Source organism: Chlorocebus sabaeus, chromosome 9 (genome assembly GCF_047675955.1).
Source record: "Chlorocebus sabaeus isolate Y175 chromosome 9, mChlSab1.0.hap1, whole genome shotgun sequence".
In the NCBI taxonomy this organism is placed as follows: domain Eukaryota; kingdom Metazoa; phylum Chordata; class Mammalia; order Primates; family Cercopithecidae; genus Chlorocebus; species Chlorocebus sabaeus.
The window spans coordinates 107,187,069-107,199,103 of NC_132912.1; the positions used below are offsets into that span (position 1 = coordinate 107,187,069).

Consider the following 12,035-nt stretch of genomic DNA (forward strand, 5'->3'; position numbering starts at 1 on the left):
TATGATCACACATACTGCACTCCAGGCTGGGTGAGAGAGTGAGTCACTTTAAAATTCAGTGAGTTATGTTGTATGGGACTCAAAAATTGATTCTAGAGTGCCTCCAGAAGAATAAACTTATGAAAATAGAAATGAAATAGAATAGAATAGAAATGAAATAGAATACAAAATAGAAATGAAATCTGGGGAATAAGGGAAGATTTGACTTCCCAGATGTGTAAATGTATTATAAAGCTTCAATAATCAAATTATGTAGCGATGATGTCCAGATAAACAGATCAATGAAAAAGATTGGAAATGCCAGAAAAGACCCAGGATTATCATCTAAGGTAAAGTGTTGTTTCACACCAGTGTGCAGTATGGATTATTAAGAAAATAATGGCATGACAATAAGCTTCTGTTTTGGGGGAAAAAGTCAATACCAAATGTTGAAACCATAAAGCTAAGATTGAGAGATTAAATGAAATAAAAGTCAAAATTGTCTATATTCTGTATTCCTCTATAAATGAAGCCAAATTGACTAAAAGATTGTCAAAGCTCTTTATTATATGTGAAGGGCTTCTTTTAAAAGTCCACAAAAAAGGTCCGGAGTGGTGGCTCATGCCTGTAATCCCAGCACTTTATGAGACTTTGGCGGGTGGATTGCTTGAGCCCAGGAGTCTGAGACCAGCCTGGGCAATATGGCAAAACCCCGTCTCTACCAGAAAAAAAAAGAAAGATAAAAATTAGTTGGGCATGTTGGCACACGTCTGTAGTCCCAACTACTCAGGGGGCTGACAGGCAGAGGTTGCAATGAGCTGTAGTTGCACACTCCAGTGTGCACTCCAGCCTGGGTGACAGAGTGAGACCCTGTCTCAGAAAAAAAAAAAAAAAGTCCAGAAAGGATAAACATATTATGAGAGAAATTGGTAAAGGGCAAATTGGGCAATTTGGAAAACAGAAATACAAATAAATGGTCATTAAACATGAAGAAGTAGTAAACTTCACTACTAAGCAAAGAAATGCAAATTAAATACTGACATATTGGTTTTTAAACATCTATCAGACAGTCAAAGATCAAAGAGAACGATGATATCCAGGGGTGATTTGGGTGTGGATTTAAATTGCTATTAATTTTCTAGAGAGAAATTTGGCAGTAGCAGAGAAATGTCTTTTAAAAATCCCCTTTGATCTAGGACTTCTTCTACAGGAAAAATATGAATACGAACTTTCACAGGATTGTTGCTTATAACTGCAAAAAAAAGAAAGAAAAAGATAAATTATGTATTTTCACACAGTGAAAAACCTTGGAGTTATTAAAAATTCGGATACTGATGCACATTTATAGTATGGAAAGGCATTTATTCTATGCTTGTTAATTATAAAAGCAAGCTACAAAATAGTATACTGTGTGTACAATAAGCTTCTGTTTTTTGGGGAAAAGCTCAACACCAAATGTTGAAACCACAAAACCAAGATTGAGAGATTAAATGAAATAAAAGGAAAAATTTTCTATATTCTGTAATCTCTATACAGAATATGGAGTGTACTATATATACTTATCATTCCCTTTTGGGGTGTATGTGTACTTACAAATATATATATATATATTTATAAATTATAGATATAAATATATTTAGGTTTATGTACACATGTATATTTACATAAGAATAAGCTGGGAAAGAGACATATTAAAATACTAAGTAGATTCTGGTTGATTTAAATTTTTTCACTTCCATTTATCTGAATTTCTAATTTCGTTCTGTATTTCTATTTACTTGTATAATAAAAAACATTAAAAAGAGCAAGGGGCCGGGTGCAGTAGCTCATGCCTGCCTGTAATCCCAGCACTTTGGGAGGTTGAGACAGGCAGATCACCTAAGATCAGGAGTTCGAGACCAGCCTGACCACCATGGTGAAACCCAGTGTTGACGAAAGAATCAAACTCTGTAAAATATTTTAAGAGATTTATTCTGAGCCACATGTGACTGACCATGGCCTCAGGAGGTCCTGAGAACATGTGCCCAAAGTGGTTGGGGTACAGCTTGGTTTTATATAGTTTAGAAAGGCATGAGGCATCAATCAAATACATTTAAGAAATACATTGGTTTGGTTCAGAAAGGCGGGACAACTCAAAAGGGGGTTGGGGAGTGGGTAGGGGGCTTCCAGGCTATAGGTAAATTTAAACATTTTCCAATTGACAATCAGTTGAATTTATCTGAAGACCTGGGATCAACAGAAAGGAAATGCTCAGGCTAAGGTAAAGGACTGTGGAGACCAAGTTTTATTGTGCAGAGGAAGCTCTTAGACAGCAGACTTCAGAGAGAGCAGGTTGTAAAATGTTTCTTATTGGACCTAAAAGTGTGCTTGGCTCTTTGTTGATTATTTCCTGGATCTGGAAAGGAAGGAAGGAAAACAAGGGAAAAGGGGATTCTCTATAGAATGTGGATTTTCCCCACAAGAGACTTTGCGGGGCAGTTTCAAGGTACGGCAAGGAAATATATTTTGGGGTTAAATATTTCAGTTTTCTTCCTTGTTATGCCACAGTCAGATTGGAAAGTAAGTCACGATATACAGGGTGAAATAAAACCCATTAGATGAGAATTTATGGTTTTAGGGCATGACTCCCCTGACCTCTTAGATAGGAATTTGGACAAGATAAAAAAAAAATCAGAGCTTGTCCTCACCTGTCTCTACTAAAAATACAAAAAATAATTAGCCAGGCATGGTAGTGCTGTACCTGTAGTCCCAGCTACTCTGGAGGCTGAGGCAGGAAAATCCCTTGAACCTGGGAGGTGGAGGCTGCAGAGCCGAGATTGCGCCACTGCACTCCAGCCTGGGCGACAGAGCAAAGCTCCGTCTCAAAAAAAAAAAAAAAAAAAAAAAAAAAAAAGAGCAAGGACATTTTGGCATTAGAGAAATCTTAGCCCTGTCACCTGTTGGCTTCAGACATTTGGCAAATGGATTAATCTCTGTAAGCCTCAGTTTCCATCTCTTTAGTGAGAGAGGGAGACCTGCCTCACTTGGTTATACCAAAGGTCACATACACTCGGTTAATAGTAGTTTTATAGCTAGAGACGAACATGTAAAGCAGTTTTTGTTTCACTTCAGCTTTTGTAGATTCTCTTAGATCGACTCTACATTTATTATTATTTTTTCTCCCTGGGGGTTTAGAGGTGGAGGCTTCAAAGAAACAAGCAGAACTTGATAGAAAGGCAATGGATGAGCTTCTGAGAGAAAGGGACATACTAAATAAGGTGAGTGTGTTTCAGTCACACTGGTAAATAAATGTCTTTCTTCAGCACTGTAATATCTGGCTATAACCAGTTGGATGGGAAAAGAAAACTCCAAGGCAAACAGAAGTGGATTAGAATAAATAATAGTGCTTAATTTTCCTCTAAGCCTCTGCCTACAGTCTACCATTCACTGGCTATGAATTGCAATTGCATTATCACCTGAGAACACAAAAAGACTTTGAGGAATTAGCATATAAGCCAGGAGGAGATTTCAGAGTGTTTTGTGGATTCTTGTTTTCATTGCTGGTGTGCTATCTGGCATCCTAAGCAGTTAATCAACATTTGTGAATTTAATATCTATAATCGACAACTTTTGCTAATCCAAAAATTACAAGCGAATGCTAACTGAATTTTAACTCTGAGGTGTTAGGTGTAGGAATGGCAGGTCTAAGCTTTCCTCCATCTTTTCAGGGTTGTTGTAGGTTTTAGTTTTTCTTTTCTGTCCTTATCTTGTCAGGCCTTCCAGCTCAGTGTGGTCCAAAGCTAAGGGAGGGGTTATGGGAGCTTGAAGGCAGAGATCTGAAGATTCTCCATTAAATGTAGGACCCCTCCTTTTTCCTATCCCACTTCCTGAAGATTTTTTCCATTGGCAGTCACTTTTAGGAGTTTAACTACAGGGATTTAGGGTAAATTTTCTTGCTCAAGGATTTCTTCCAAGGAGGAAGCAACCACAGGCCAGGTGTGGATGGTGGGAGGGTTGTGGGGGATGGTGGTAGGGTGCTTCTATAATAGCTGTGTGGCTTTCGGCCAAGACAGTTTCATCTCATCAAAGCAGAAACGGTCTGTATTTGTTCATTCTGACTTTCATTATTTATTTGGGTTTCCCAGAATCAAACAAATGTTAACAAAATACACTATACTTTAGCCTAAAATAGACTATTCAGGGAATCTCAGGAATTGATAGATTAGATCTTCACATGCTAATCACTTTTAAAGAAAATCACTGAAGTGGTTTTTTTCTTGGACAATCTTGGAAATTGCTTTTTATTTTATACATTAGTACATGTAAACAATAATGTTGGATTTAGATTTTTAAATTTATATTCAACACACATTTAATCCATTTGTATTTTATATGTACTGATAAACAACCAATATGTTTTCTGCCATGATAAGACATGTAGCACAATAGTAATTTTACATTTATTTGTTGATTTGATTAATGTCCATTCTTCCTTTAGGGCAGGGTATACTTTTGTATTTTTTATTTCCTGGCCTTTGTATTCTTAGTGCCTAGCACAGCACCCGACTCTGCAGGTATGCAGTGAACTTTAATTGATAATACATTCTTTCCCCATTGACTCAGTTGAAATGCCACCTTCATCCAAAGAATGAGTGACATGGTTTTGACAGGTAGCAACATGAATATATTTCGATTCTTTTAGTGTCATGTGGAAGTGGCTTTATCTTTTATAGAACAAATGTTTAACCCAATACCTGAAAAAAAGTTGATCTTTTCTGTTTTCTACATTGTCACCCAATCAACATTTAATAGGCATTTTACCTGATTATTGTCCAGCAGTTTTCAGATCTATCTGTTGTTCTGTGTTGGTTAGAGATTTGAGAAATAACTCTAAAGTGCCTCATGGAACTCACGGATACAGCTGGGCCTCAGGAACCCATTGGAAACTGGCCTGACATTCTTGGGATGAAAGCATCTCCCTCTGCCAGTTGACTTCCTGCTGAGTTTTTGCTCCATTCTTCTTTCAATGAAGACTGTCACTGTCTCTCTCTGTTTTCCAGTCCCTATGACAAAAAATGACTGTTACCAATAGCTCCCAAGGTTACATCTTCTACTGAGTTGCACAAATCTAAAGGCCCTATTTCAGAAGTCCTGGGGAAGGGTCATTTGATCCATTCAGTTGCAGTTAAAGAGGTGAACCCTTTTGCATGAGCGTGGCTGCCAGCTTGCACTACTACTCATTCTGTGTTTCAGGGTAACTTGGGCAGCCAACCCAAGATATTTCCTTCTCAGCATCAGAAATCTCCAGTGCAACTTAAAAAAAAAAAAATGTAGGTGCCTGGGTCCTATCCCAGACCAACTGAATCAGAAACTCTGGAGTTGGAACATGAACATCTGCATTTTTTTAAAAACTGAGTTTTTTTTTTATTGTGGTTAAATACGCACAACACACAATTTACCATTAGTGACATTTAGTACATTCACAGTGTTGGGCAATTGTCATCACAATCTAGTTCCACAATCTCGTCCCCCCAGAAGAAACCCTGTACCTGTTCAGCAGCCACTGTCTATCCCGCCTCCTCCCACCCCTGGCAACTACGAATCTGCTTTCAGTTTTCATGGATTTGACTATCCTGGATATTTATATAAACGGGATCATATACTATGTGAACTTCAGTGTCTGGCATGTTTCATTCAGAACAGTGTTTTCAAAGTTCATCCACTGTTGTAGCATGCATCTGTACTTCATTCCTTTTTACGGCTAAATGCTATTCCACTGTGTGGATATGCTATATTTTGCTTATCTGTTTATCAGTTGATGAACATTTGGGTTGTGTCTATCTTTTGGCTCTTGTGAATTATTTTACTGTGAATACTCACGTACAAGTTTTTGCTTTCATTTGTTTTGAGTATATATTCAGGAGCGAAATTGTTGGGTCACATGTCAATTCTAGGTATCTGCATTTTTATTAAGCTGCTTTTTATCTTCCTTTGTAATCAAAGCTCAAGTTATATGATTAGGTTCAGTTCTAACCTCACAAGAGAAAGGTAAGAGCTAGATTGGAGGTTAAAAGCATGGCCTCTGGGGTTAGCCAGCCATAGATTCAAATCTTTGCTCTGCCACTTCCCCATTGTATGAACTTGTAGGCAAGTAGCTTAACTCTTCAGTCTCAGTTTCCTACCTCTAAAATGGGGCAATATGGGGCCCATTTCTTAGGGACGTTGTGGTTGCTTAGTGTATTTATATAGTGTGTTTAAAGTGCCTTGTGCAAAATTAGCATAATAAGCTCTTAATAAGCTGTAGGGAATATGATCATTTTTATTCATCCAAAAGACAAGCTATCTAATTATGTTAGATATGAGGCAGAGGGTAAACTTAACCCCAAATCCTCAAAGAGTATGAGTAATGTGACTGCTTTGTGCCCTTATTTTTAGAACATGCTTAAGGCAGTCAATGCGACCCAGAAGCAGACTGACTTGGTAAAGCTCCATGAACAAGCCAAGAGGAACCTGGAGGAAGAAATCCAGAACTACAAGGATGAGGCTCAGAAGCAGAGAAAGATCATCTTTCATCTGGAAAAGGAGCGTGACCGGTACATCAACCAAGCCAGTGACCTTACACAAAAGGTAAGCCACTCAGTGATGTTGTGGGTGGAGCAGAGGCACATTCCTTCCTTCGCATTTCTGATGGTCACAAACTGTTGCAAAGAGAATTTATTCAGATTTCTGCTTTTAATTTGTGTGAAGATTTGGTAAGAATGATGTGGACGAAATATAAGCTGTTTCTGAGCTGATCCTGGGCCACATTGTGAAAAGGACAATGTTTATGCTTGTTGCTCTCTCATTTCTACTTTCCAGGGCCCTCTTCCAACTTATGGGTTCTCTCTCTTCTCTGTTGCCCTGCTGTGCAGCATCCCTGGGCTGGTACCAGGGCTGCCAGCATCATCATCTCTCAACTCTTCAGTCTCCACACCCACCCACCATCTGGCACTGATTTTGTCTCCTCAGAGAAAGGACCCCAACTTGACGTTAGGAGAAAAACATCTAATTAAATGACCACAAGTTAAGATGTGAGTGACTACTGCATCTGCTAGGTGTGTCACAATTTCAAAGAGCATTTTTTTATTCTCAAATGATTGTGAACTCCTGCAATCCCAGCACTTTGGAAGCTGAGGCAGGATGATTGCTTGAGGCCGGGAGGTCACAAGTAGCCTAGGCAACATGTCAAGACCCTGTTTCTACCAAAATATAATAAAATAAACTAAAAAGGAAAAAAAAAAAACCTATTGTGAGCTGGGCGTGATGGCTCACATCAGTAATCCCAGCACTCTGGGAGGCCAAGGGGATGGATAGCTTGAGGCCAGGAGTTTGAGACTAGCCTGGACAGCACGGTGAAACCCTGTCTCTACAAAAAATACAAAAATTAGTCGGGCGTGGTAGTGTGCTCCTATGGTCCCAACTACTTAGAGGGCTGAGGTGGGAGGAACACTTGAGCCTGGTAGGTGGAGACTATAGTGAGCTGTGGTTGTAGCACTGCACTCCAGCCTGGGTGACAGAGTAAGACCCTGACTCAAAACAAGCAAACAAACAAAAAAAACCACTGGAGGAAATCCACACATTGGGGAGCTGAGTTCTAGATCTCTGCTTCTTATAAACTGCTTAGGAGAGAGGAGACTCAAGGATATATGTCTCCAAGAATGGCTTCGGAGATTTGGATTTCATTTTAGCCAGCTGTCTTAGTGCATCGCCTGCATGAAGCATGAGTAGTTACAATAGTACTCTCTTTAATGCATTCATAGATGGCATAGAGCAGTGGTCTATGGGGTAGGAGGCTGGGAAATGGAGAAAAGTTTTAGTTATGAGGCTGATTAGAAAGTTTGGGAGAAAGGCTCATTTAATCACCTTTTCTCCCCCTAGCAAGATGTGATCTGTTATGCAAGGTAAGCCCTCTCTTCCATCTCCTCAATGAAATTCAGGTTACATTCTGCAGTGCTTACTAATGCTCTTGCATGCTTAAATTTTTTGTTTTTTTGGAGTGAAATGTCAAAGAAGGTGACAAAGGGACAGCCAATATTTGTATTACAGAAATAAAGAAAGTGGGAAACAAGCTTTACTAATAGGAAATCAGCTTCTTTCCACTTAGACTCAATCTGCCATGCAGACGATTTGGGAAGGGCTGCTGGAGAAGCACAGTGCCTTGGCTTTGTCTAGCTCTGCAGGACAGTGATCCCCAATGGATTCTCACACCCCTAATTGGGAGTCACTGGAGCAGAGCATATTTCTTTTCTGACTTAACCATGTAAGAAGTTCCACTGATTGATTTACTGACTCTGAGGACTTGTCAGTTTAGGCCCTGGTATTCTCGAGCTTGGACTCGCACGTTAGCTTCTGTATTCACCAGTTTACTGCACAAATAACCTTCAAACCTTAGTGGTTCACAGCAATAAAGATCTATGTTTTGCTCACATAACTGGCCTTTGCAGGTCAGCTGCATCCCTGCTTTTTGTCCTCTTCTTTCCAGGCTGACTCTGTCAGGATGCCCTGGCCTCTGGACAAAGGGAAAGGGTGGAAACAGTGGACCCTCAGGGTGCTTCTGAGCCTCTGCTGACAAGGGAAGGGCACAGATCCTACCCACTCATATTCCACTGGCCAACCAAGTCACAGGGCTGTGCCAGGCATCCTGGTCCTCCTTAGGGAGGGGCCCTGCAGGGTGAGGTAGCAAATGTATTTGAACATATAATGTCATCTGTTGCAGCCTCCAGTTTCTTCTTCCTGATAAGCAATTTCTCTCCATTCCCAGGTGCCATCACACCGCCATCAGAGCTAACTCTTAAAAATTCCAGTGTGATTTTATTATCACTCTGGATATAAACCTCTGTCACCTCTCCCTGGGGCAGGGCTTCCTCACATTTTTCACATCACAGCATATGTAAAAAATTACATGTTGATACGGTTTAGCTCTGCATCTCCACCCAAATCTCATCTTGAATTGTAATCCCCATGTGTCGAGGGAGGGAGGTAATTGGATCATGGAGGAGTTTTCCCCAAGCTGTGCTCATGATGGTGAGTGAGTTCTTATGTGAACTGTTGGTTTTATAAGTGTTTAGAAGTTCCTCCTTCATTCTTCCTTTTCCTGGTGATTTGTGAAGAAGATGCCTGCTTCCCCTTCCACCATGATCGTAAGTTTCCTGAGGCTTCCCCAGCCAGCGGAACTGGGAGTCAATTAAACCTCTTTTCTTTATGTTTACCCAGTCACAGGGAAGTTCTTTGTAGCAGTTTGAAAATGGACTAATACACATGTCAGTGGCACATGGGAATAAGGAGATGAGGCTATTTGGGGCTGAAGGAATCAATCCAGGGATGCCAGCTGCCCAGGTCCCACCTAGCCAGCCTGTGGGTAGAGTAAAATCAGTGTTTTAGCACACATCTGAAACCCATGCAAGGCACAGCAGTTGGGATACTGGATACTCTGCATTAATGGAATAGAGTCCAAGCTCTTTGTTATCTGTGGAAAGTTCTGTCCTTTCTCTGCATGGCACATTCCTGTTCACCCTTCAAGACCTAACTCAAAAGCTCAGGTCAAGCTTCCTCTGATTCCTTATGGGCAGAGCTTGTCACTTTGTACTTTATGGATTTGTTAATGTCTCTGGAAGGACGATTATCAATCTATAGTGTAATTATTTATTTGCATATTTGTTTTATCCACTTTATAGTGAGCTTTTGGGGGCAAGGACTTTATTTCATTCATTTCTTTATTTCTAGCATCCTGGCACATGAGAGACACCAAAAAAGTATTTGTTAAACAAATGGATAGACGATAAGCAGTAAAAAGAATGCTACCACTGATTTTAATATAGGATTGTATATTTTTCTTGGCTTCCTCGTAAAAGAGAGATTCAGATATCAAGTTTTGTTGTTAACTGTTTTTCACAAGTTCTGATATGTAACCGCACATAATGTCTTACCTAAATAATTTGAACACAAGTTCTTAAAATATTACTTATCACCTACAATTTTTCTGTGTCTTGCTTAACCCCTGACAGCATATATCAGTTGCTACGCAACTTGTGCATCTCTGGACTTCTTAAGAATATGTATGTCTCTTTGTCTCCTTCTCATATTTCTTTCTTTCTTTACTGTCCAACACACACACACACCCTCATTCTCACAAACAAAAAGCTCCCTTATGTGCATTCTGTTTGTAGGGTATTGAGAAATAATATCAAAGGCTGGGGAAGATGTCATGAAACTGACATTTTCATCTACTTCTAAAGTGAGTATACATTGTTCCAAGTTTATCTATCTTTTATCCAGAATTTTCCTTTTTAAGAAAAACTGAATCTAATGAAAAATAAGAAATGGAGAGCTTTATATGAAAGAATACTTTTTCAAAACATAATTTATAATAATGAGAACTAGGAATCAGCCCCCAAAAAGGTTAAATAAGTCATGCTACATTTATTTGACATAGTATTATGTAGCTGTTAAAATCATATGTTTGCAAATTATTTTTAAAGATGGGAACATGTTTCTAATATGAATCTGAGAAAGATAACGTAAAATTATTTGTAGAGTTTGTCTCCAGTTTTTTTCTGTGTGCATACAAAAAGGATTGGAGACATACGTAATTTGGCCCCTCCAATATCACTAAAGAATATTAGAAATTGGGAGGTGGACTGGGACTTGGCATGTCACTGTGTTTCCAGCTGTAGATTTGAAAGTGGATCTGCCACCACCCTAGGGTACTAAGAGTTGGGGAAAGGTAAACCCCTTCACCTTAGTGGCATTGTTCTTAGGTTGCGGTAAATCCTGTCTTGCTCAAGAATGAATAAAGAAAAAAGCAGCCTAATGGAGCCTTGGGAAAACATGCCTGAGAACTAGAGAAAGAGAATGGCTTCTAGGAGCCCCAGGGTAAAGGTCTGGCTCTGAAAATTCTTCTGTGGCAAGATCTTTAGGTTGAACCCTTTGAAATCGTCTTTTATTTTTGGTAAATAAGAAACAATTGACTATCAGCGATTTCATAAGGTTCTTAACCTAATAGAAAAAAATGCAGAGAAAAGGTCTGGCTTCTTTCAAAGAGTGTAAATATGTAAAATCTGGTGCCAAGTTTCCACCTGTGGGAGGAACAGTCTTTCTTTAGCAAAATACCTTGATACTTGCCTTGGTTTGAAAGGTGAGGCTCCATGAACCAGAGTGAAACACAGTCATGTGAGAAAAGTAACCGGAAGTGGGAAAGGAGGAGTGGGTGGTGAGCAGGAAATGGGGAGAAGATGGGGAAGAATGGGAGAGGAGGACACACAACATCAGCATCAAGGCAGTAGGCTGGGCGCTGCTGGAAGTGAGGAGTTCCCAGAGACAGGAATGATGGAGGAATTGCAGAAAACAGTGATGTCCAATATTTGATTTTAAGTTCCTCAAACCTCTGGTGACAAATCTACTACATCAGTCCTACAGTTGTGATTGCACTTTGGGGGCACAGGCATGGGGTGGTGAGGATGTGAAGTGACACATCCCAGAAAAAGGACAGTATGTGCAAGAGACAAGATGTTCCCGAGAATCTAGAAAGCTATGGCAACAGCAAACCGGAGCCACAGCAAGTAGAAGAAATGCAATTCCTCCAAGAATTCTTGGAGATATTAGAGGGTTTGGGGGCTTCCCAGCACACAGAATGGAAAGTCTAGACTTGTTGTTGTTGTAAAGGACAAGGTGACCCCAGTAGGATAGAGGACTATCACCTGAGTTATAAATCCAACATGGCATTACCTCTAGGGAAAAGCAAAGATGAAATAAAAAGAAAGAGTTGGACAAAATAAGGATCAATTGTATAAAAACTAAAAAACAAAAAACAACAAAAAAAGGGCAGATTTAAAATCCACACCAAAGTTAGTAACGAACAGAATTGATGTTGTGGAAAACGGAATCAGGCCAGGTGTGGTGGCTCATACCTGTAATCTTAGCACTTTGGGAGGCTGAGGCAGGAGGATCCTTTGAGGCCAGGCTGGGCAACATGGGAGACCTGGTCTCTACAAAAATGATCATACAGAAGATAAGAGAGAAGAGGACAGAGAATAGAAACC

The 12,035-nt window shown here is 39.8% G+C and overlaps 1 protein-coding gene across 2 annotated transcripts in view; it reads left to right on the forward strand.

Annotated features, from left to right (window-relative positions):
* The window catches only part of CFAP58 (cilia and flagella associated protein 58), a 126,974-nt gene that overhangs the window by 38,050 nt on the left and 76,889 nt on the right, over positions 1–12,035 (forward strand). For both annotated transcript variants that reach the window (XM_038009544.2, XM_007964045.3), the window contains 2 exons: positions 3,154–3,236; positions 6,394–6,585. In XM_038009544.2, the coding sequence (XP_037865472.2) occupies positions 3,154–3,236; positions 6,394–6,585 (275 nt within the window). The remainder of the gene's footprint in view (positions 1–3,153; positions 3,237–6,393; positions 6,586–12,035) is intronic.